At 41.2% G+C, this 26356-nt stretch overlaps 1 protein-coding gene across 2 annotated transcripts in view; it reads right to left on the bottom strand.

Moving 5' to 3' along the window:
* The window catches only part of LOC120476192 (E3 ubiquitin-protein ligase rnf213-alpha), an 83218-nt gene that overhangs the window by 52527 nt on the left and 4335 nt on the right, over positions 1 to 26356 (bottom strand). For both annotated transcript variants that reach the window (XM_089128943.1, XM_089128944.1), the window contains exons 3-25: positions 25131 to 25285; positions 24234 to 24745; positions 24077 to 24143; positions 22649 to 22800; positions 22450 to 22516; positions 21802 to 21947; positions 20908 to 21078; positions 20619 to 20821; positions 20250 to 20533; positions 13138 to 13397; positions 10172 to 10387; positions 9842 to 10034; positions 9680 to 9735; positions 7555 to 7714; positions 7302 to 7460; positions 6197 to 6295; positions 3555 to 3677; positions 1816 to 2005; positions 1552 to 1725; positions 1314 to 1466; positions 659 to 1233; positions 364 to 523; positions 51 to 268 (exon numbers count right to left, since the gene is read on the bottom strand). In XM_089128943.1, coding sequence (XP_088985069.1) covers positions 51 to 268; positions 364 to 523; positions 659 to 1233; positions 1314 to 1466; positions 1552 to 1725; positions 1816 to 2005; positions 3555 to 3677; positions 6197 to 6295; positions 7302 to 7460; positions 7555 to 7714; positions 9680 to 9735; positions 9842 to 10034; positions 10172 to 10387; positions 13138 to 13397; positions 20250 to 20533; positions 20619 to 20821; positions 20908 to 21078; positions 21802 to 21947; positions 22450 to 22516; positions 22649 to 22800; positions 24077 to 24143; positions 24234 to 24745; positions 25131 to 25285 — 4493 coding nt within the window. The remainder of the gene's footprint in view (positions 1 to 50; positions 269 to 363; positions 524 to 658; positions 1234 to 1313; positions 1467 to 1551; positions 1726 to 1815; positions 2006 to 3554; positions 3678 to 6196; positions 6296 to 7301; positions 7461 to 7554; positions 7715 to 9679; positions 9736 to 9841; positions 10035 to 10171; positions 10388 to 13137; positions 13398 to 20249; positions 20534 to 20618; positions 20822 to 20907; positions 21079 to 21801; positions 21948 to 22449; positions 22517 to 22648; positions 22801 to 24076; positions 24144 to 24233; positions 24746 to 25130; positions 25286 to 26356) is intronic.

Raw genomic sequence — 26356 nt, 5'->3', positions numbered from 1 at the left:
ATATAAACAATCTTGTTTTCTTCCTTGTCAAAGCTGGCAGACACTCTTACCAATTTTTTGGGGAGGTTGGGGTCGTTGTCAAGTGCCTTCCAAAGTTTTTTCAGCATATCTTTAAAAAGCCTGAAGTCAGTATCTGGCTTTAAATCATAGAGCATTGAGGAGTACCCAAGAACTGCATCATGAAAACAGGCCACGCGATCCACATCCAAATCATTCTCTCCAGCAGAGATGGAAGCCAAATCCACAAAGACTTTCAACTCATTGATGTCTGAAGTGATAAAGAGGAATAACATTTGCTTACAAAACAGCATTAAAAATATTAAAATCCCATTCAATTACCAGTGCAAACCCCAGTTTGGTTACCTTCAAGAGCCTCTTTAACCCACATAACAAAGTTCTTCCTGAGGCCAAGTTCCTGAAGGCACAGTCTACGGGAATCTGTGATGTCCACAAGCACAGTTTTTGCCTGCATCAGCTCATTGTCAATGCTGTCAAGACGCTCTTGTTTAAAATCCACCTGTGTCTAAAAGGAAGAAAGCCTCATTGGTTTAATATATCCCTTACTTGCTTTAATAAAAATTAAATTACTTGACAACAGGAAGCATAATGGGAAAAATTAGGATGATTTTAAATAATGAAAAATTAAATTATGACTTACAGTAGTAAGCAACTTGTCCAAGACTCGAAAGTCTCCTTGTAGGCAGAGCGTATCTTTGACCATCATGACCACCTGAGCCGACTCCACTGCCAGATGAAGCTCATGGTACTGCTCGATCTGCTGGATTCTTGTCTGGACCCATCGCTGGTCATCACGGAGATCCAGATTGCAAATAATTGCAACTTCCTCTGCCAGTTCTTCGTATTTTCCCTTGTAGGCCTTGAATGTTGCATCAACCTTTTCAAAAGTTATGCTACCATCTTTAAGGCTCGTGTATATGTTTCTGTAGGTTTCATAACATGGTTCAAATACATCTCTGTTAAGATCTTCGAGTGTGATATCCTCATCTTCCAACTCTTTTGCCTCATTCAACCAACACGATTTGAAAATGTAGCTGTCTTTATAGGTATTGAGGACCTCAGCCATAGATCGAACCTCATCATCAAGCTCAAAGTAGGTGACTACTTGTGACAATGGAGATGGAATTTGATTTAATGAATGAACCTCCATGAATTCATCCAGGTTCATCTCATCTATGTCAATATGGTGTTTTTCTTCCAACCCTTCAAAATCAACTGTAAATCACAACAAATATTTAAATATTAACATCTCTGTATAAAAACAATGTTATTCTCAGGTGTTCAATAGCAATTACCAGTCACATGCTCCTCTAGACTGCGACACATTGTAATGAGAGCATCCACCAATGCACTCTCATGATTGATAGCCTTCACCTCCTCTTGTCTACACTGAAGAAGCCTCTTCATGGCGTTGGTGTCCTTGTATTCTTCATTTTCACAAAAACACTCTGGAAAAATAGCAGGTTCAAGACTCTTCACATAATAGTATGTCATTGTCAAAAAGGTAAAATCTCAGTGTGTGAGGTATTTTACCTAAATTAAGCAGCTCAAAGAACGAACTCCTCTTCTGCAGGATGAGATTGAGTAGCTTTATCTTTATTTTCCCAGTTACAAGTTGACGTAAAATGCTTGTGAATAATGATGTTGCCATGGCTAATTTCTCTTTAGCTTCTTCAGAAAGCTGGTCGATCAGTTTTTCATCAGCACCTGCAGCCAAAACATACATAATATCTCAGTCATAAAACTGTTTCTGTCTTTAAAAATAAAATGCCATGTGGATGGAAACCATGTAATTACCATAAAGCTGAAATATATTTTTGGCTGCTGTCCACCCCAGAAGATGTTTGAGAAGAACTTCTTCCTCCAGAGAGGTTCCTTTGTCATCTTTTGGCCAGGACTTTAGGATGATGGTAGACACAAGCTTTCCAAATTTCCAGTTTATCCGTAAATTACTGAATCTCTCAAAAAGTTTACCCTCAGATTTAGTCTGTTCAAAAAAAAAGTCTGTATAGTAAGATTGCATTTGTACTGTATGTTTCCCATATAAAATCCTACACAAAAGCCAATATAACAACCGTTTTAGTCTCATTATATGATATGCATATGTGTATTGTATTGTAGTGCTTTGGGTATGAGAAACCTCTCTATGTATGTGCTATTAACAAAACTCTCATGTCATTCCAAAACCCAAGACAAAAGGTATTTTAGGTACTCCTAAAAGCACCACAAAAAGTTATAAAACTTGTCCATATGATCTGTACTTTATTATTCTGACACTTCTGAGGCCAACATTCAAACCATTATTCTTTGAAAATCTTGACAGCTATCTTAGCCTAACCAGTGTATTATTTAAAGCAGCATTAGGTAACTTTTGAAATTTTGCTCTCGGGGTCCCCCTACAGTTGGGAAACAGTATTGTCTTCTACTACTGTCGTAAAATCTGTCATGGTTACACCATGGAATACACGCGTGCATTTGTTGACAAGCGATACCCCCGAACTCTACCCCCAAAAGATCGCGTAACTCACGTTTACAAGTCAGCGTCTTTATAGTAGCCTATTGGGTACTGTTTTACATAATGGATATGATAATTCAATTCAATGTTTGTGTGGTATGTAATAGCCATATCATCAATATTATAATATCAAGCTACCATATGAATCTGCAAATCTGAAAAATCGATTTGCATTATAGCCTGAGGCAAGACACTTTCACCAGAAAAAAAATAAATAAACAATCATGACTATCAGCCTGCAGACATAGGATAGTTATCCTTTTATTGTGTCTGTCTAATCATGTACAAGACTTACAAGAATGTAGCCCCTACCAAACTTGTACACACCGTTAAGACATAGGCTTACTGATTTATTTAGTTTATGACAGCCGGCATCGGTCGGGCACCCCTCCTCCTCCTTTAGCTCACGCCAACGAGCGAACGCTGGAACAATATTGCTCCCCGTCCAGCATTTTATTTGGTCACTCTCCCTTTTTCTCTTTCTACTGTCCTCCAACAAAACCTTTGGCTTCTTGTTTTTACTTGCTGCTTCAGCCATGACAACATACAGAGTTTAAAAAAAATGCTTGTTGGGCTCGCACATTAGATTTTGAGGAAGTGGGGGAAGTGACGTATGCCATAAAGCAGTCAAATTTTGTAGGGGTTTTTTGTGCTTGGGTTCCTACCCGAAACCGGAAGTTACATAGTGCCAATAAAAGCAATACAGAGAGACACCATCAGGCTATGGCAGACCTTTCATTCAACCTATTGTAAGTAGATGTACCACTACAAGGGTTCTGGAAAAATATTATAAAGGTTGAAAAAGTTACATAGTGCTGCTTTAAAATTGATCTTGTTGTGTTCCACAGAAGAAAATCAAATGTTTTTAAAATGACATGAGGGTGAGTAAAATATGACAATTTTCATTTATTTAGTGAAACATTTCTTTAAACAGGTACAAATAATCCTCAGACTGGACTTTTGTCCTAATTTCATTTTATAAAATGTTTGAATGCATGTTTACTCAGTGCAAGACCCTTACCTGGCATATTGTGGTAACAGCCTGGAGAGCACACTTCTCTACACTACCCACCAAAAAAGGCTGGGAGCTGTTAAGTTCCTCAATCTTTGAGCAATAAACCTCAATTTGATCAAGATGATCTTCCTAATAAGAGTAAAAACAAATAGTTTTGCATATTACCAAAGACACACACTGAAATATGTCAGTGAAGGCTGTCAGTTGTACAGATGTCTAGCCACATTTGCTGTAGTTTCACCAGAATCTCTGTTACTTCAATTTTCATTAAGCAACAATTCGTCCCCGGCACCGTGAACTGGCAATTCCTCCCTGGCCCCCTGAACTGTCAGTGCCTCCCTGGCCCCCTGATCTGTCATGTACGGCTACGGAGGCTGTAGTAGCCAGATCTGCCCTGGCCCCCTGAGCTGTTGGCATCTCCCTCACCCCTTGAACTGGCGGATCTGCCCTGGTCCCCTGAGTTGTCAGATCTGCCCTGGCCCCCTGAGCTGTGATATCTGCCCTGGCCCCATGAGCTGTCGGATCTGCCCTGGCCCCCTAAGCTGTTGGCGTCTCCCTCACCCCTTGAACTGTCAGATCTGCCCTGGCCCCCTGAGCTGTCGGATCTGCCTCCAGCGCCTACTAGGGCTGCAACGATTCGTCGACGTTGTCGACAAAAATCGATATTAGAAATAGTCGACAATGAATTTCATGGTCGAAGTTGTCGCCAGACATGTTTTTTTCCGACCAAGGCATCTCTCTTCATTACAACCTCTGCCGAGAGTCGCACGCGCATTAGCTTCTATGCTGTGCTGAGCGATAACATACAGAAATGGCGGTGTCCAACGCAGCAGCTGCGCGTACCAAAACATCTAAAGGTATGGATACGGTGAATAAAAAGATTACCTGCATGGTTTGCAAAGCAGTCCTTGCGTATCACGGCAGCACCACGGTGATGCACGAACATTTAAAGAGAAAGCACGTCGGACAGTTGAATGAAACTGAGTTTGACTCGCCTCGGTAAGATTTAAATAACATGGAAGCCAATACGTACGCTTACTTTCCTTAATATGAATAAACTGAACGACATAGCCTGAGCCTCATGTTGATTTTAAACTTGGTCTGTCCACCATGACAGGTTTGTGTCCAGGTGGTATCACACAGTCCATGTTTACAACTTAAATTCAGACGACTCTGAAAGTTTATCATAAAACCGTTAGATTTCATAATGTTGTAAAGTTGTAAAGTTCTTTTGCAACAGATTGACCACTGAATGTATCTCACAAAATGCACTTAATATTTTTGTTTACGGTTTTATTGCTGCTAATGTGCCTGCCCCTGGTTTACAGGAAGAACATGTTTACGTAAGGGTTAATGCGTTAATAGTCCATTAAAACCTGACAATGGACACCTCGGAGGGCATTAACCCTCTTATACCATGGTCACTTGCCAAATAAAACATTTTTAAAACATTAGCTGCTAGTTTATATTTTAATTAGGCTAAATCTAGTTTTTACAAATAATAACTTGCCTGGTTTATTTAGCAACCAGAGATATTTATAGTCCGCACAGTTTGTAAAACCCTTCAGGTTCAAAAAATGCATTTTTTTTTCATGAAACACAAAGGTAGGCATAGTTATTTTTTTTATTACACATAAAACAATTAATCAAACAGGCTTCTTAGGCTTGAAACGCTGTACTCTCCTTCTGCCGGATGTCTGGACTGCTGCGTAAAACTCCCGCAGGGTCTCATTCAGAGCAGCAGCGGTATAATTTTCTTTGCGACGTTTCTCCGTTTTATTTACATTTTTTCTTTCTTCAGCAGCATCCCAGTCGCCAAAGTTGTCATATTGTCCATAAATGTTAAAAAAAATAACGAAGTCGCTCATTGTTGTATTAGTAGGCTATGTAATATCTAACTAACGTCAGATGTTTGTTTTGATAGAGCAAATTGTTAACGGATACTTTGAGTGCCTGTTGCTATGGTTACTCACAGCCGTTGTAGGCAGCGCATTTATTTATTAATTTCGAATGGTAAACAGGCAGTTTCACCAGAACTACTTTACTAGGTGTCCTCTATCACTTTTTAACGGACACCCTGCAGCCAATCAGATTTGAGTATTCACCCAGACCATGGTATAATTGATTTTAATTTATTTTTTCTTATAAAACAAATGTGCCTGTCCTTTATAAAAATGATAGTTACTCTATTTATGTATTTATGTCTATACTGACCGAGCACTGTGCCTAAATGGTTTTAGACAGGGCATTTTTATTTACTTTTAGTATGAATCGGCCTATCAGCAGCAAAGTTCAATAAAATATGCATTTTTCATTGAAGTACCCACCTTCTTTCTTGTGTTTACTATCATTTTCCAAAGAATTAAAGCAATCTCATGCTAAATTTTTAGAAAAATTAAATAATTGTTCGATTTGTCGACTAATCGTTTCAAAAGTCGGTGACTAGTCGACTATTAAAATAGTCGTTAGTTGCAGCCCTAGCGCCTACCTGGCCAACTGCCCTGCTTCAGTCTCCAGGCCCTCTTCCTCTTCACAGACCTAGCCCACCATCCCTCCCCCTGGTTCGCCTCCATTCCACCTCCCACCTGGGCTATTGTTTGGCTTTTCTTTTATACACCCTACACCCTACTGGAACGGTGTAATATTACCTGTTGATATTTCCCCTCAAAGTCTCGTGTAAAGGTTTCTTTCCATTCTTTAGTGAAGTCCTTACTCATGAAATCGATGGCAATTATGTTATTCCACATCTGTAAAGCAGAACAAAAAACATCATTATTATCAACTACACTGAACAATATTGAGCTGAACTCAAAGATCTAAGACTTTTTTATGTACACAAAAGGCTTATTTCTCTCAAATATTTTTCACAAATCTGTCTAAATCTGTGTTAGTGAGCACTTCTCCTTTGCCGAGATAATCCATCGACCTCACAGGTGTGGCATATCAAGATGCTGATTGATTACTGCACAGGTGTGCCTTAGGCTGGCCACAATAAAAGGCCACTCTAAAATGTGCGGGTTTTATCACACAGCACAATGCCACAGATGTAGCAAGTTTTGAGGGAGCATGCAATTGGCATTCTGACTGCAGGAATGTCCACCAGAGCTGTTACTTGTGAATTGAACGTTCATTTCTCTATCATAAGCCGTCTTCAAAGGCGTTTCAGAGAATTTACCAGTACATCCAACCGGCCTCACAAGCACAACCATGTGCAACCACACCAGCCAGGACCTCCACATCCAGCATCTTCAGCATCCATCGTCTGAGATCAGCCACCCGGACAGTCAACAATCGGTTTGCATAACAGTTTCAGGGAAGCTCATCTGCATGCTAGTCCCCCTCATCGGGGTCTCGACCTGACCGCAGTACATCGTCGTAACCGACTTGATTGGGCAAATGCTCACATTCAATGGTGTCTGGCACTTAGGAGAGGTGTTCTCCTCATGGATGAATCCTGGTTTTCACTGTCCAGGGCAGATAGCAGGATTGAGTGGATTGAGTGGCCCATGGTGGCAGTAGGGTTATGGTATGGTTATGGTGAGGTTATTGTATGGGCAGGCGTATGTTATGAACAACCAACACAGGAGCATTTTATTGATGGCATTTTGATTGCACAGAGATAAGTGGAAAAAGTCTTAGATCTTTGAGTACAGCTCATGAAAAATGGGGGAAAAGTGTTGCGTTTATAATTTTTTTCAGAGTATAATCTCAGATGGAATCTACCATTTGTATGGTCATACTTATTCTGCTTACCTCAATCTCTTTAGTGAAGCTCATAGCCGATAGAGATAGATAGCTATTGTTCAAAAGCCTGCCTTTGAAGGTTTGTCTGATCCATGCTCTCACAGTTTGCTTGGCATCATTGAGTAACGCAAGAGTCTTCATGGGAAAAGCGTCTGTTTGTTGTGTTTTCTTTGGTTTGAACAAATATTCAGGCAATTTTATGTCTTTTATGTTTGTAATCAATAATTTAAAACAAAGATAATATGATTTTAGTATGGAATACCTGGGAAAATTCTGATACAGAGGCCACAAGGTTCATGCAAGCAACAGGAGTATCAGTGATATTTTGGGCATAGCCGTAGTAGTTAACTCCTTTGCAGATCTTCTCTAGAAGTTTGCAAGTTGCTTGTATGCACTGAATGCCATAAGCCTCATTCAGACAGCTGCAACAGAAATGAAAGCAAGTTCATCTAGAGACCCCTGATAAATTTTACCACATACAAGCCAATTAAAGGGGGGGTTGACTGCTTTTTTTCTTTGCATGATTGTGTTTATGGGGTGCAATATAACATGTATTCGTGGTTTTTCGTTTTTAAAAAAGTCTTATTTTTCATAAACTTCACTTTTATTGTCAGCCGCGCTCTCCTCCGTCCTCGAACGAGCGGTTGACTTCCTGAGTCTATGAAACCACTCCCTCAGAAACACGTAGTGGGCTCAGATTGGTTAGCTTGGCCCGGTGTGTTGTGATTGGCTAAACTTTTCGCTCACGTTGTCCGGAAAGTTAACGCCCATTACCTTTACGGGCGAAACGGGCATGTCATGAGCTCCGGTCCAGATATAAATATGCGTCGAACTGCAGTCTCAGTATGACCCAGAATCAGACCGAGAAAGCCGCGATGAAGAGAGTCAAAAACAGAACCTCACCACACACGGCTCTTACTAAACGTTTCTGAATGATAATTTGCTAGATTTTTTAAAACTTTATACACGTTTGTTTAACACAATATCATCTGACTGGCAACAATAGCAACTGACTGGCTACTAATGTTAAACACAAACAGCGTTGGAATTAGTTTACGTTCTTGATCAAATCGAAAATAACGTCATAAAACATACATGAAAAATACATTTACAACATTAGTACTTATACAAAATTCATGTTTGTACGCGTTTTTCGTAGACACAAAATAGCATAACTAATAGCCTAGTGGCAATAAAGCCAGCGCTGGCATTTGAAAAAAATAAAACACAAGGCTACGTCTGGAATTAATTATACATGCAAATATATTTAAAATGATTAAGTCTTAGCCTGCTTACAGGTTGTGGCCCAACAACTGCTGCCTCTGGTTTTAAAGCTGGAACTGCTTCATGTTTTAGTAACAGATTCTTGTTGAATCCGGTGTTGAACTCGTGGAGATTCTGGAAGCTGTCTTCCGTAAAATGTGCAGCACAGAGAGCTAGATTACGATCGTCATTTTCAGGAACATAATCAAACATTAATTGTATCCATTGTTGACGAAGTACAGCGTCCGTGGGAAGCTCGAAGACATAAGACCTGACAGCTGCGTGAACAACACACTCGACGAGCTGGAGCTGCTGAAATATGCGCATGACCTTTTCTGCATATTCTGGAGGGAGTGGTTGATGCAAATGTGTGGGTTAGTGACATACCATAACCCAGCTGTAGTCCCAATCGAGTCGTTTTTGTAGGCAATTATACTTCCTGATTTTTAAAAGACTCTGCTTACACTGAACTTTCAGCGCTTTGCAGACACTGTTCATGCATCAACAGCAACATTACACACTATTTAAAATGAAAAAAGTGAAATCGCAGTCAATCCCCCCTTTAAATGTTTCAGAGTGGCCTGTTGATAATGAAATCAACATGAACTTATATTTTAACTCAATAATTTCTTACCCTAAACGGACGTAACATCAACCATGATTTGCTAATTTTCTCAATACTGGAAAAATGGCAAAATTTTACCATTGGACCATTTTAACCATGAAACTGGTTCTAGACCATCACTTGAAAACATTTAAATAAAATAATAATAATAAATCATTATATCTAAGCAGAGGTTACAACAGTGATAATTCATTTTTGGAGGTCTATTTTCCCCCATTTGCTGCAAGGCGTTTATATATTAATAAGCTGATCAGTCACATGCCAAATACAGCTCAATTGATTGGCTAATTTTTTTTTCAGAAAAACTCTCAAAACAGTGTATTAAAGGAAATGCAAACAAAAAAAAGAACCCACAGAATTGTTTTTGTTTTGATTTTTCAAATTTGCCCAGTCTGATCAAATCCTCTAATTTTAATTCCTGAGTTTATTCAGATATAGAAACAATTTCAGAAGGAAACAAACAGATTTAGATCCCTAAATGTTTGTAGAAAAACTTTACCTGTAACTTTGTTCGAGCAAGTGACTTTGAATGTGTGCCAGAGTCTCCGAAACACCCTAAGATAAAAATAATAATAATTAAATATTATATGGTATGCTAAAACTGTCATCTGTCTTGGTTTGTACAATTTATGGTTATTTCTAGTTATGGCTTGATACTCACTGTGGAAGTGCTGTAGGATATATCATTGGGGCATTTCATGGTGAAAAGCTGCAGGATGTCCAGGAGCTCTACATGTATGATGGAGCTGCACTCAACCAACTCATCTACAGTCATCAGATACATCCAAGACCGGGCCAGCAGTCTGTCTACCTCAACCAAATGTCCATGTGTCTTCATGAGGTTCAATATCGACCTAAATTAGAGGGATTCAGTCAAAAATGAGAAAAATGAATTCACGATACAGTACTTTCCACTAAACCTAAGCGAAAAGTCCAAACATTCAATTCAAACATTTGGAAAATTAAATTTTGAACAGAGAGATTTTAACACCTTCGATCTTGGGATCCAATGGAAAGTACATCAGCTGATTTGAGTCCCTGTAGTCCAGCCCAGCTCAGCCCATATTGTGGGTTGATCTTGTTAAACACTGGCTCAAATGGTTTTGAAGATCCTTTGAGAAGATGCAGTAGTGGAATTATGATGATCCATCTGGGCATCGTGGCAGCTCTCACTTTGTTGATCAGCGCTTCCACCATCTCAGACAAGCTGAAGAGGGAGGAAATGTTACAAGACATTTTAGATGTGAAGCTTGTATATTTGTTGGAGCACTTCGGATGAAAAAAACTAACATTCACATTTCACTGCTTTATAAATGGACTTTTATTTTTAACTGAGTGTGGGTCTGAGTCTTCTATTGTTTTTTGCAACCCAGTTTAGGCTTAGTTGTTGTGCTAGGTTTCCTGTCCTACTTCTTGTCTATAGACGCTTTCAGCAGTGACAACATAAACAAACAGTACTGCGCATGTGCATTAATTTGGCCCAAACTTAACTTCTGGCAGACTTGCAGAGACAATCCATAACAAGTAAATAACCTAGTAGCTGGTATTTCTTGCCAGTCAAAGAAAATAAATGTTAACTGGCCAAACTGAAATGTGACACTACCAGACCCGTTGAACAAAAATTGGAGACAAGATGTTTTTCTACCGACGAGTCTGAGTTACCGCAGTGTTAAAACTGTGGCGAGCGCGACGGCGGGGTTTGATAAGGTTAACATAGCTCTCCTTATTAGCTAGGCTACTTACATGCTTGCTAACCTTTTTTTAAGGTGGGTCTCCACATTGACAGCATGTTGGATGGATCTGTGCAGCGCTGTTTATGATACTAACCATTCAATACACAGACTGGTCCGCAGTCAATGTGTTTGCGAGAGAGAGAGAGAGAGTGAGAGCGAGAGCGTGCGAATATGCGCTGCACACAACTCTGTAGTCAATTACAACTTTTCCCATCTTAAATTGTTAAAAACAAGGAAATCAATATGTGGCGGTCAGCGCTGATAATGTGGTGGGCTGCCACTAATAAATGTATGGGAAACACTGTACCGGTTATCACTCAGATAAACATAGGCTATTTTTAATCCCGCCGTCTCCCTCATAGGAAACCTTGACATTTTTATTTTTAAAAATTGCGTTTGCTCCCTCGGTCAGGTTGCACCCCACAGCTCACCAACCTGCTCATCACATTAACTTTCACTGCATTTGTAGTCAATGCCATATTATCCAGTAAACACTAATAAACGAACAGAACGGAAGTTAACTTTGGGCCAGCTCATCACCATGGCAACGCGTCTGATGAAAGCGTCTATAATTGAAAAATTGTTCTCTGCTCCTTGGATCGCCACTTTACTGTGGTGGAGAACCGTGTGTGTAAGCTATGCCGTCAGGAGCTTCACTCCTGCTAGGTTTCGAGACAAAATGCAATCCAACAATGAACAGAAGAACTGAGAACTGCAGATGATGACTTCTGTCAGGTAAGGTCAGCACCAGAGGATGGTCCCCAACTGTCCTGATGCCACTGAACCCAGCTAACACTTGATCCAGAAAACTCAAATACAAATTTAAAACACCCTGGAGGCACCCACACCTCATTGACTACGTAATAGTCTGCACAAGAGACCCCCAAAGAATCTTGCTCCACAGCAATGTCCAGTATGGATGACTGCTCTTCCTTGCTGGACTGACCATCGCCTTATTCATTCCATCCCATCTATTTGACACAATTAAATGACACCACTTGCAGACAACAGTTCCAGGCAGTGTTCAGCACAGAACCGCCAAAAACATATGTTAAAATACACAGGGGCATGTTCAAGTCTTTGGCCTATCCTGGTGAAACTCCTCAGTCTTCAGGATTTTTGAAATCCTACGGCTTGCCCGTGAAAAACATGAACTTAAGTACAACGAAAAACGTGTCCATATATTCCCGGATTTCAGTACCAGTCTTCTCCAAAAGCGTCGGGAGTTTGATGTTATCAAAAAGAAACTCTGTGAACTTGACATGATTTACTCCTTGCATTATTCTGCTACACTCAAGATTATCTCCGATGGTAAATCGGTGCTGTGCAAGACCCCAGGGGAAGCTGAAACTTTCTTCAGGAATTACAACTTTTACCTGAATGACGGACTGCTCCTGTCTTGTTCAAGGTAGTCTATTGACAAAAAGGTTTTGGTTGTTGCTGATGTGATGTTAGCGTAATCAGGACTTATTTGTTTACATCTTGAAGGTTTATATGATATGTAAATTATTTATTTTTTATTTATTTAAATATTCTTCCAAATACCAGCATTCGCCTTTAGGCCTGGCTTACAATGAATCCTGTGGCGGATAAACTTTTTTTTTTTTTCTAGTCAGTTTCTATTTTAGGCATATTACTACTAGGCTATTATCAACTTTTCTATTCTAATTTTTTCTTTGCTCACTTCTCATTCCAGTTTGGGTTTTCAACACTGGTGGAAAACCCCTTTTCCACCAGTTTGATATCTGGTTCAGAGCCAGAGCCTAGTTTCAAATCAGTTCTTTGTCTTAGTTGCAACACCCAAAACACTGCTAAATTCAAATGTGCAAAACCAGAGTTTGCTGAAAATCTCAGTAGTCAGTTAAACTGGCTTTGTAAACTAGGACTTTGAAGTAATTAATCAGAAGGATTTAGTAAGTACTGTTACAGCATCCCCAACATCAATCTCATATGAAGGTACATCACCAAATAAAGAGACATGGTGGTTAATAAGAGCAAATGGGTCAACATTTTATGCAAGTTTTTAAGAGTGTCTGAATTTTTAAGATGTCCCAACAGCGTTAAGTCTTTTTCCCATTTAATTCTTCTTACTTTAATAAATGTTATTCTTTTGATCATTATCTAACGTGTTGTCACGGCTAGCGAGTCGGCCGTGACAGTACATTTTCACAAAACACTGACTAATTTATATAATTAGACATAATGAAAAGATAACTGTACTCACCTTTTTATTTCTGAGAATGATGCTGTTATGTCACTCCAGAAGGACAGGAACTCATCCTTGGGTAATTTCGGCAGGCAGAGGGCAGTGCAGAGACGGGAAAGAGCTCCGTTGTCTAATTCCAGACGATACTGTCTCCACACATACAGCATGATGAGAGCAGCCTTCAGTGGCTCCTTGATGAAAGCACTCTTTCCCTCCCCGTCCTTCTTTATCTCTGGGGTCACTCGATCCAGCATGAACTGCTTCAGAAGCCTGCTCACCTGACAGGATGAAAATGAGACGATATGTAAAGAATTTCAAGTCTACATTTACATTTCAACACTAGTTCATCTCTGTCAGTCTGCAATCTCAAAGTGGGCCATGAAACGAGAAATAAAACTTTCTTTGATCATTTGACATATATTCCTCCACACTGCAGACACAGCATTTCTTGAAACCAAGCAGCCAAAACTTTCACAAATTACAATCCGTAAGTTATGAATATAACTATGGATCTGTGAGACCGAAGGATGACCGTCACTACGGTCTAATAGGATGATAACCTTCGTTCCGCCTTCTCTCGAGACCTTATGTAAACAAAGTCATGCCCATGACCCCGGAAGCGGAACGTCACGCACTTAACTTCCGGCTCGTTCTCTTACCTTGAACGCCCTAGTGTTCCGAGCGACAAGGATAGTGACGGTCATCCTTCGGTCTCACAGATCCATAGTTATATTCATAACTTACGATCTGTTTCGACCTCACTCTGACCGTCACTACGGTCTAATAGGATGACTCATGTCAACAGGGTCGCGAGGAACTATAGACTCTGAACTATTCAACCCTCGCTGGGCTACAGACATCAAAACTGCATTGCTGACAGGGGCTGTGCTAGTTACGTCAACTCTGTAAAATTTTGCAAATGTACATGGTGTAGACCATGATGCTGCCGCACAAATCTCCCCCACTGAGACTCCTTTTAGTGCAGCCCAAGAAGTAGCTACACTTCTGGTTGAGTGGGCCCGTATTCCCAAAGGGACTGGTAACCCACTGCCTGTATAAGCCTGGGAAATAACCTCAACCAACCAATGTGACAAACGTTGCTTAGAAAGTGGACACCCTAGTCTGGCCTTCCCATAGCAAACAAAAAGCTGAGAATGAGACTTCCTCAAGGTCTGAGTCAAATTAACATAAGTGCGTAATGCCCTTACTGGACAAAGGGTTAGCAAATTCTGCTGATCTGCCTGTGAAGGGGGTTGAAATTGTACTACCTCCAGGACTTAATTCCTGAACTGAGAATTAAGTACTTTTGGTAAAAAAGCAGGGTTGGGCCAGAGCGTCACCCCTGTGCCATCCGGCCTCCAACGTAAACAATCCTCACTAATAGATAGTGCACACAATTCTCCTACCCTTTTAGCAGAGCATATAGCCAGGAGAAAAGCTGTCTTGAGAGACCAAGCTTTAAAATCTGCATCTGCCATAGGCTCGTATGGGGGCTTAGTGAGAGAGTCTAGTACCAAAGGCAAATCCCAATTGGGTACCCGTAAAGTGCGATTTGGACACAAACGACCAGCTCCCTTCAGGAACTGGCTTACCAAAGGATGTCGGCCTAATGGCTGGCCATCCACTCCCCGATGAGATGCTGAAATAGATGCAGCATAAACCCTGATTGTGCTGGCCGCTTTTCCCTGATCCAGTTGAGCCTGCAGGAATCTAAGGACAAGTGGGACGGAGCAGGTTATTGGATCAACATTCAAGCCTAAACACCACTCAGCAAAAATTCTCCACTTTATGGAGTAATTAGCCCGAGTAGATGGAGCTCTGGCATTATTCAGTGTCTCACGTACCGTTTCATCTAGCTGTTGAGGGATGGACTCTGCAGAGGCCATACCCATAGATGAAGTGCCATCGGGTTTGGATGCCAAATCTGCCCGTCTATTTGGGATAGGAGATCTGCCCGTGATGGAAGTTGCCACGGAGGACCCTGAACCAGCTGAACTAGGTCCGGGAACCATGGTCTTCCCGGCCAGCGTGGAGCAACAAGTAGAACTGTGCAATGACCCTCCCTGATCCTCTGGAGGACCAGAGAAATCAGAGGAAAGGGGGGAAAAGCATATAATAAGCTTCTCGGCCAGTCTTGTGACAGAGCATCCAGGCCCAAACTGCCCTCCTGTACCGTGAGGGAGTACCATCCCAGGCAATGGGTCGTCTCCTTGGAAGCAAAGAGATCTACCTGAGCGGTCCCGTATCGGGTCCAAATTTGGGTTACTACCTCTGTGTGCAACCGCCACTCCCCTGGGAGAGGCCCCGTTCTGGACAAAATGTCGGCTGCTCTGTTTGTCACCCCCGGGATGTGGATTGCTCTCAGTGAGGACAGCCGTGGCCATGTCCATGTCAGCAGGTTCGTTGCCACCTGGAGACAGCGTAATGATTTCGTCCCTCCTTGGTGATTTATGTGGTAAACCGCTGAGGTACTGTCTGTCCTCACTAGCACATGCCTGTGGCGAAAAAATGGTAAAAGACCCTTGAGAGCGAGATGAACGGCTTGCAGTTCGAGCACATTTATGTGTTCTGATGACCACGGGGGATCCCATTTGCCCCTTACTGATCTGCCTTCCCAAACGGCTCCCCAACCCGTCAGTGATGCATCTGTTGTTATCACTGATCTTCGGTGAGGAAGATTGCCCAGTGAAGAGCCCCTGCTGAGAAAGTCCTTGTCCCTCCAAGGAAGTAAGGCCTGCATGCAGGCCTTTGTCACCAACAGTCTTGTTCTTCTGTCCTTTTTTGGATGAAGATGAAAAGAATTGAGCCATCTCTGTATCGGCCGTGTCCTCAGTAGGCCTAAAGGAATCACCACTGATGCTGCCGCCATCAGTCCTACCAGCTTCTGAACCCTGTGGGCTGTCACAAGTCTCCCCTTCTGGAAGTGACCCAACGCCTTCTCCAGGCTGTCTATTCTCTGGGGAGTGAGACATGCTTCCATTGTCTTGGAGTTGAAATATAGCCCCAGGAATTTCACCTGCTGTTGAGGCTGGAGGCTGCTCTTCTTCCAGTTCACTGTGAACCCCAGGGACTGAATGTGAGCTAGTACCTCCTCTGTGTTCCTGACCACCTGCTCTCGAGAGGGAGCACAAATTAACCAATCGTCCAGATATGGCAGGATTTTGATACCCCGCAGCTGAAGGGGAGCTAAGGCAGCTGAGATCACCCGAGTAAAAACTCTCGGTGCCAAAGACAGGCCGAACGGCAGAACCTGGAACTGAAAGGCCTGGCCTTGAAAAGCAAAGCGGAGAAAAGGCCTGTGCTCTGGACAAATTGGAACATGGAAATAAGCGTCTTTTAAATCCAGGGACGTGAATCATTCTCCTGCGCGTATGGCTTGCATTACCATCTTTGTATGAATCATTTTGAATGGAAGAATTTTTAAGTACTGATTGAGGTGCCTGAGATCCAGAATGGGACGATGACCACCCTCTTTTTTTGGGATTATGAAGTAGGTTGAATAAAACCCAGTTTGCTGTGCGTTGAAGGGCACCTTTGTGATTGCTCCTTTTTGCAAAAGAGCTTGCACCTCTTCCCTCAATACGGGCTCCAATAGTGGGTCTTTGACAATAGTCATTCTGACCCTTGAAAACGGTGGGGGGCGCCGTCGAAACTGTAGCCGATACCCGTGAGTTATTGTTGATAAAACCCACTGGTCTGATATCACTTTCTCCCAACTGGCCCGTGAAAGTTGAGAGGCACAGTCGACGGCCAGCCCCTGACCCCTATGCAGGTCCACCATCACGTCCAGGGACCTTTCGTGAACCTCTCTGTTGGGCTCCCCCACGGGACTGAAATCTCCTCTGGGGATAAGGGGCCGAATTTTGTCTTTGGGGACGAAAGCTCTGCCCTTGACTGCCACTAGCCAGACTGCCACTCCCATGTCTAGACCAGGCAGGTTGTTGCGGTCTTTGTGTTTCTCGCGCCCTTGGTCTGAAGACTGGAGCTGGTTTATGACAAGCCCGCTGAACAGCTTCTCTGGTTGCAATGGAGCGCTCCGCCTTATCCAGCACCTCCTGAGAATTTGAATTAAAAACATGACCGGGAACTACTGGCAAGTTCATTAGTTCGCTTCGTATGGTCTCTGGCAAAGAGGTTTGTGCCAGCCATATCTGTCTACGACATAACACAGCCGAGGACATAGCATCCCCCACATCACGGGTCAATTGTGAGTGGGCAGCCAGAGCAGAATCAACAAGGTTCTTAGAATCCTGGTCCTCCGCACTTACTGTTTTCCGTAAGGCTGCTAAGAGGATAGCCAAAGCATTACCTGTACGAGCTGCACGTGCAGAGGCATTAAAGGATCTTGAGATCAGACGGTCAGTTTTCGCACACTCCTTCTTGGGACAGCGAGGGTTAGCAGATGCATAAGCTGGTCCCAGAGTTGTCCATGATGCTATTTCTTGCTCTACTGGTGGCATGTCCCCCAGTCCAGTTTCTTTTGGGTAACGGGCATTGGCCAACCGTCTTATTAAAGCCACAATATGTATTTTTTCTGCATTAAAAATAGCAAAAATAACTGTATCTATGTTATATATTTCTATTAGATATGTACTTACATTATCCCAACAGTTTCCACCAAATTTCAAATACGGAGAAATTTATAGTTTAATTCGAAGACACGGGACGTTTCTTTATTTCCGTTTCGTCGCCCGTCTATGGCGTCATATAACCTTTGACTCCTCTATTTTCTCTAACTTCCTTGCGGAACCCGGCGAAACCGCCAAACACAAAGGGGAACACTGGACTACCGCCAATAAAGCAAAGAAAATGACGAAGAAAAAAAAGTAGTACGTATTTTTATGTGTGTAAATCACGTGCCCGCTCACGAGCGCTCACTCTTAACAGACACACTGTCCCCGGTGCTGCTCGCGCATAAAGCGCTCCCCGTTCACAGTAACCGTGTCGTCTCATTCAAAACAGCCAACTGTTGCTGTCAGCGAGCCGCGCACATTGAATACTCTTATGAGTCAGGCTGCAAATGTACGTGCCCGCTTCAGCTCTCTCATGCTTACTAAATAAACGCCTCACCTCCGGCGCCGCGCACTCACTACATTCCCTTTAGCCTTTAGCACATAGTGGATGAATAACGCAAACCCAGTCAAACGTTTGACTGCAGTATCTTATGTGCTTTATAATCCGGTGCGCCCTATATATGAAAAATGTTCTAAAATAGGTCATTCATTGAAGGAGCGTAATATTTATATTCGTCTGTATAATAGTTATGGACCACGATTACGCTTTGCCTGCACGTTCTGCTGCTACAGCCAGCTCATTAGCTAAAGCTGAAACGTACCTGAAAAATATGACCCGAGAAGCGTTTGGGACAGGAGAAGCATGACACAGGTAAACATTGGGGTTGCATTTAAAGCTTCTTGACAAGCTAAATCTACAGAGAGATGCCGTATATTTTGTGAAACGATGATGTCATGTCATGAGCTGAGCTGGTTGTCATTGACAGCGACAACAACTCCCGTGAGCCCACACTCTTTCCCGACGTCATCAAAGTACGTCTTTTGTTATTATTTTAAACGAGTGACCCCTGGTGGCCAAAAATCGCATACTGTAAGTTTAAAGCTAAAAAAAGTTATTCAGTCAAGAGCAGTTATTTTCTCTTTTGTTTGATTCACGTTAATGAGACTAATATTTGGCTGCTGTCACTTTAAGCCCAAATGCACGGATCCATTATACTGATACACATGTGGTTTACACCCAACTGTTTACTTTCACTAGAGACATAATTGACTGTGTTTACATGAATACTCAACACAATGGGTATTTTGACATAATTGCATGTATTCGACCATTCAAGCGTGAAATAAGACGTGAAAGAGAACTGAATTCAAGATCACATGCTAAGAGACGCAGCTTCCTGTGCAGATGGTTACGCTGTGCTTTAGTCAGCACGTGACCACATTGAGCTCTTTTTCACTGCTTATTGTGCTTAGTAACACTTTTAACATCGAGCAAATCCCAAATTCTGAGAGAGGCAGGCTTTTCCTTTTCAGGATATATTGCGCTTATAACTCTTTTTAACATCAAGCACATCACGCTCTATGTTCTCATTCATGCATTTCATCACTCTGATGTGTCAATTCACCTTTGGCTAAGCCACGCCCTAGAATGTAGATTGACCAATCACAGCGCAGCCTAGAAGGAGCTCCCACAGAGGTTGGACACTTTTTCACAGCGCTCCATTGACTTTCAACACAGGCGTCATATTTTTGGTCTCGGCAGGCTATTATCGTCATAATTTCATCAAAAATACGGTTAAAAACGTTGTGCCTCGGATCATTTGTAACACAGATACGTGTTTCCCAGAGAGGTTGGAGGGGGGTGTCTGTTTTTTCCTTCCCAAAAGTAAAATCCTGACAAGTGTCGTCTTTGGATTAACGTTAAACTGTGTGGATGCCCTCAGTCAGCTAAACCCCGCAAAGATCAACAAGCACATCTTTTTTACTTCTAACCTTACTATGAGAGTGAAGTTATACTAGTTAGACCATTTTATAATGTTTTAGGTTATGATTTCGGTTCTCATACCGGTTGTTGATACACTAGCACACGCTGCTAACAAATACAACGTTATACCCGTTTGCTTTGCAATAACGATTATAGAAGTGAATAGAGACCTAACGTTACCCAGCTTTGCATGAACAGTGTTGCTCCCTGACACTGTTAGTCCCAGCCTCCATCTCGATTAGTAGGAAATGCGATGGTTCATTTTTTTTGACTGTGACCAGTAACGTTATGCTTTTGCCTCTATTTTGGATGGCGTGTTGTTTCTTGCGTTTTCACCTGTATGTCTTGAATATAGCCTCCGAACGCATATTGCAGCCCCTTTTGCCTACTTCTATTGGACACTTTATTTGCTGCTTTATAAAAGTTTGATAACGTTTCAGCAGGAAGAGCTGTCACTGCATAAGCCACGCAAAGCGCAGATGAAGTTTGACGGATGTAGCAACAGTAACTAAGGGGAGTGGGGCTTAGCCAAAGGTGAATAGTGCTATATTCTACATACTGCGACTTCTCCCATCTCTACTGTAATGTATGAATGTGTTCAGTATGTGCTGAGATGCACATGGTTAACTTACATCTTTTTCACCGTAATTGAGGGAGTACCATTTTTCCTCTTTTCCTTCGAATACAAAAGGGTTTGCATAGACTTCATAAAACTGTTTGAGTTGACTGAAGAAGCTGCTGAGGTTGATTTTGCTCCAGTTTCTCAGGAGGTCAAAGATAGTTTCCAGCATGACTGTCCCAGCGATTTCTCTTCCCTCTATTATACCTTTCCTTTGATCAGACCAAAAGACTTCTTTCAACCGTTTCACCTTAGATGGTTCAGCACAGATTATATCGTCATACTGATGCCATTCCCCTGCAATATACCACAAGAACAAATTAGGTCAGGTCAAAATAAATAAATAAATCAAAACTTGAATGACTTTAAATGAGCTTCATACCTTCATCATTGAGAAAACGTGGTTTGACAAACAGGCATCTGTTAGTGGTCTCTTTTGAATCCAGTTTGTAGATGTATTCGTACTCATACTTCTGCTTTTTTTCTCTATAGACAACATACTTGTATGGGATGGACACAGTTTCGACACTGGCCTTTTTGCATACAAATTTCCCTTCAACAAGAAATCCATGCTCTTCAAGATCCCTGAAATGAAACCTTTTTTAAGCATCTGACAATACAGTAGTAATGCATGATCAATAATTGGTCCAGAAAATCTTTAGCCAACTAACCGTGACACAGACAGTTCTGTCAGGTTATTTTCCCAGTCACCCATGCGACCACCAGCCCTTATGAAGACACGATCCTCGTCTAAGTTAAACTTGAAGTCTTTTGACAGGACCGCATGAAAGTAAATGGTAAGTCTGTCACTGGAACTTATATGCTGAGTTGGTGTTGGATTTCTGCAATTAAAAAAATATTGATAAGATCAGTGTTGTCAAAGTAACATTTCAGTGTTCAATACCAGTAAAACTGCATTATTTTCGGTACCAATTTTGATACCATAGCAAAAACCTATATAAAAATAAGAATATTCAATAGAAAAATAATGATTAATGCAAACAATAATTAAGTATGTTAGCATGTAGTATTTTTAATTTATGTAAACATTGCTTTAAAAAGGTCAAGTGAAAAGGCATTTAATTAAACCTATTAGGCCAACAGATTTGTTTTTCTTTCTCTGCATTTACACTTCGAGAATTAATGCACATTTATTTTGACATTTTAGAATTTTTCGTTTTGTTTTGTTCGTTGCCATGTAAATCATCACAATTTTGTTAGTGCTACTTGCAATATTAATTTTGTGGTCTCCAACCCAAAACTTTGCAATGGCAGGTTTTTGATATTAGAAATGAATCAAGAAAAATCGTCAGTGATTCAACAAAAAACTCTTGTGCACGTGTGATTCCCCTGTGGTTTCATCAATCTGGAGATCTTCAGCAAGGAAGAATAGCATGCACTCGTGCAAAAAACAAACATCCAGGCCCATGATTATCGGCCTGTTCACATCGGCTCTATTTTGACATCGGAACCATACCCGATGTGTAAAAAATGACCATATCGGCTGATATTAGCGGCCGATATATCGTGCACCAGCTACCCTGACTAGGGTTGAATCTGCATACCTTTTTGAAGGTGCATCATTCTGACTTTTTGTATCACCACTTTCATTATTTTTGTGGAGGGCAGCAGAATCGTTCTTCCCTTGGGGAGATGGCTGCTGCTTCTGATCCACCTTCACTGCTGAACCGCCACTGGATCCGTCGTTCTTCTAAATGCAAAATAAACAGAAAGAGTCAACATTTCCTACCTAGAGTGTGTAATTTCCAGTAACAGACCAATATGTCAGTTTGGCCTAAGAATCAAATTTGGGCTCTCTGAGATTATCAGCGCCTGATTAGCCAATGATTTAGAGGTTTCTTAGGCCAGTTCCCAAATTTACTGACACCCTTATAAAGGACAGAACGCATGCTACCTTGAGCACACTCTCTGAGCCAACCTCTCTTTCAGGTTGACATTTTCTTCTTCCAAATATATATATTTAAATACAGTATGTAAACGTCCTGACTCGCTCATAAAGACATTGTTTGCCACCAGCTAATCGCTGAGAGCCTTTTCCAGGTCTGTTTGTGATTGTTCCTTTAAAAGTTACATTTTTGTCACAATTGATTGAACGATTGAAATCACAAATCACAAACAGATCTGGAAAAGGCTCTCAGCCAATCAAAATTGAGAACCAGAACAAAAAAAAAATATATAAAATTTTTGTTTACCTTTGATTTACTCTGCTGGCCAGATGCCACATCCTGTGATGGTTTCTGTGGTTCATTCTTCTGATTTCTGTATTTTTTAAAGTGTAAATACACATTATTATTTGACATTTTACAACAACAACAAAAAAGACATGACAAAGCTATTTTAAAAAGGAGACAAAGAAGCATTTATCAAAATACATCAAAGGCTTTGGCATACTTTTTGTTTTTAGATGAAACTTGCTGAACTCCTTTATTGGTTTCTGTTTCCCCACTTTCATTGTCAGGTTCAGTTTTCTGGTCAGAACGAGCAGACTTCTGCTTCTCACTCTGCTCCACCTTCACTGGATCTCCACTGGAGGCAGCATTCTTCTAAACACAATGTCATCCTTTAACTCAATGTTTGTAATTTCCAGTAACAGACCAAATATATCAGTCTGGCCTCAACTAACATTTGGGCTTTCTGAGGTTGACAATGTTAGCTGATAACTATGTGTGATTGGGTGAAGCTTTAGCTCTTTCTTATGCTAGTTCCACAATTTACTGACAACTTAGTAAAAGGACACATTTTCTATTTCCATGTACACTCACCTAAATGATTATTAACACCATACTAATACTGTGTTTGACCCCCTTTCGCCTTCAGAACTGCCTTAATTCTATGTGGCGTTAATTCAACAAGGCATTCTTTAGAAATGTTGGCCCATATTGATAGGATAGCATCTTGCAGTTGATGGAGAGTTGTGGGATGCACATCCAGGGCACGAAGCTCCCGTTCCACCACATCCCAAAGATGCTCTATTGGGTTGAGATCTGGTGACTGTGGGGACCATTTTAGTACAGTCAACTCATTGTCATGTTCAAGAAACCAGTTTGAAATGATTCCAGCTTTGTGACATGGTGCATTATCCTGCTGGAAGTAGCCATCAGAGGATGGGGACATGGTGGCCATAAAGGGATGGACATGGTCAGAAACAATGCTCAGGTAGACCGTGGCATTTAAACGATGCCCAATTGGCACTAAGGGGCCTAAAGTGTGCCAAGAAAACATCCCTCACACCATTACACCACCACCACCAGCCTGCACAGTGGGAACAAGGCATGATGGATCCATGTTCTCATTCTGTTTACGCCAAATTCTGACTCTACCATCTGAATGTCTCAACAGAAATCCAGACTCATCAGACCAGGCAACATTTTTCCAGTCTTCAACTGTCCAATTTTGGTGAGCGCTTGCAAATTGTCACCTCTTTTTCCTATTTGTAGTGGAGATGAGTGGTACCCGGTGGGGTCTTCTGCAGATGTTTTTCCCTTTTCACACCACTCTTTGTAAACCCTAGAAAAGGTTGTTTGTGAAAATCCCCGTAACTGAGCGGATTGTGAAATACTCAGACCAGCCCGTCTAGCACCAACAACCATGTCACCCTCAAAATTGCTTAAATCACCTTTCTTTCCCATTCTGACATTGAGTTTGAAGTTCAGGAGATTGTCTTGACCAGGACCACACCCCTAAATGCATTGAAGCAACTGCCATGTGATTGGTTGATTAGATATTGCATTTATGCAAGAGGTGTTCCTAATAATCCTTTAGGTGAGTGTTTATATAATTTATATTTTCGGCATAAATATATATTTAATTTTTGATTACCTTGGATTTGCTCTGTGGGCCAAATACCATTTCCTGTGACGGTTTCTGTGGTTCATTCTTCTGATTTCTGTAATTTTTGAAGTCAAAGTATACAGTATTATTTGACATTTCAATTAAAAAAAGCAGCATTTATCAAAATAAAAAGGCTTTTCCATACTTTTTTGTTTTAACTGGCTGAACCCCTTTGTTGGTTTCTGCTTCCCCACTTTCATTGCGTTTCCCAGACTCTGTGATCTTCTGTTGACTGGCCTGTTCCTCGTCCTGATGACCCGTCTCCATTTGACCGCTCTTTATGTTTGCATTCTGGTCCATACTAGCATTCTGATCGAGAGCAGTTTGTGCTCCTGTGGATCTACTCTTCTGTGCCGTTTTCTCCTTCTCTGCCTGTTCTGACACTGGTGGAGAAGTGCTGGTGTTGATCAGCTCCTCAGCTGCTCCAGGCGTTACACAACCACTGTCAGACTGAGCTTTCCCAGCGTCTGAAGCCGAGACGCCAGAGGTTTCAGTTTTAGGCATGTCCTCTACGGTGCAGTGAGAGCCATCACTGTCAGAAGACTGGTCTTCCTCCATTTTCTTCTCTTTATCATTCAGAGATATATCAGAGAGTTCAGAGGTCAGAGACGAAGGCTCCTCTGCAACACCAGCTTTTTTCTTCTTTTTCTTTCTTTTCTGTAGGATGAAGAAAAATAATATGCATTATTAAATCACCAACAACCGAACCTTAAAATAAGAAACATTTTTAAAAAACCTCAGAATAAAGGTCCTTCCACACTGCGGTTTTTCGTATTCGTGATTCGGCGGCTCTGAATTGTCAAAACAACATTTAAAATGCTTTGCTACGGATGCGAAAAACACAGAAAATTGAGTTTTCTGAAAAATCCGACGGACGAAAGTTTCGGAGTCAGTGTGTAAACGTGATGGACACAACGTGAGGTTGTATTTAGTTTTTTAACGTGCGAAACTTTCATACTCCGTGTGTAAGGACCTTAAGAACAGGAAAAACAAACTTAATCCAGGACTATTTAAATGTTAAATAGATGTTCATATCCATCACCTTCTTCTTTGGGCACGGGAGGGCGTCTTCATTCGGACGCTTCGGAGAAACATTGGCGTTCTGGAGATCCAGCGCTTCAGACTCAGGTCTGAGATCAGTTATTGGTGCATCGGTGTCAATGTTTGAGGATGATTGAGACTCGTCTTGTGCTTTAGCTGATAAACGACACAAAAACAAAGGTCACACACACACACTGATAACTTCTTAGGAAGGCTTTCTTCACGCTGCATCTAATTCTAGTTTCAAATGCTATCTTAAGGACTCACTGTCACATGCCTTGAATGATGAAATAAGATCTGTTAAAATGGTCAACGGTTCACACTTAGTTGGGGACATTTAATATTCCACAATATTATTGTTCTGCCTGCATTGACATCATTATATGAGAACTGAATGAACTAAATTAATAACTTTTTTACAACCAGCTTACTTAAGCTGGACTGTGTATTTTATCTAGAAACAAACTTTGTTCGTTTTTTAATGTATTTTTTGTCAATGGTGCTCTGGCACGGTACAAAGCAAACATGCCTAGGGTGAGGACACCCATAATGTTACAAAATATTCATACTTTTTTTTTTTTTAGAAAGAAAGAAATTTGTGTTGTGAGTGTTTGTAATGTTGAGGCAGTGATGGTAAATGTAAAATTGTATTCCTTTGGCTGCCATTATTTGCCTATCATTTTTAAATTGGATTTGCTGATACTTGTGGACACACAGGATGAACCTTTTGTAAACATCACACGATTGTTTTTGTCTTGATTAGCAGCAGTTCAAATGTGAAACTGTTATTCTACAATAGTTTAGAAAAAGAGGTAAATGTTTTATAGACACATTGTTGGTTGTGTTTAGGAACTAACTGTGGTGATTCATTTGTAAATTAATCTGCATTGAGAATGTATTGTTAATCACTGGTTTGTGGTGACACTGACAAACCCTGTATGATTATGTAATAGAGGTTGTTTGTTTGCGTTTGTGTGCATTAAGTATTATTGATACTTAGAAACATTGATTCATTCCCCCATTTCAAATCACAACCCAAACACATCTGTTTAAATCTACCTATTCATGGTGTCAATTGAATGTTGTTTTATTTATTCTCTATTGTAAGTTTTAAATGTTTTATGTATCCCTGTACGGTGTCCTTGAGTCCCGAGAAAGGCGCCTTTAAATAAAATGTATTACTATTAAAAGCTGACTCTGTGGGAGACTCAAGCGTTGGTGAATGGT

The sequence above is a fragment of the Pimephales promelas genome, chromosome 3, assembly GCF_988280905.1.
Source record: "Pimephales promelas chromosome 3, fPimPro1.hap1.1, whole genome shotgun sequence".
NCBI classification, from domain to species: Eukaryota; Metazoa; Chordata; class Actinopteri; order Cypriniformes; family Leuciscidae; genus Pimephales; species Pimephales promelas.
The sequence above is the reverse complement of the archived record's forward strand: the minus strand, read 5'-3'. Positions and strand labels throughout refer to the sequence as shown.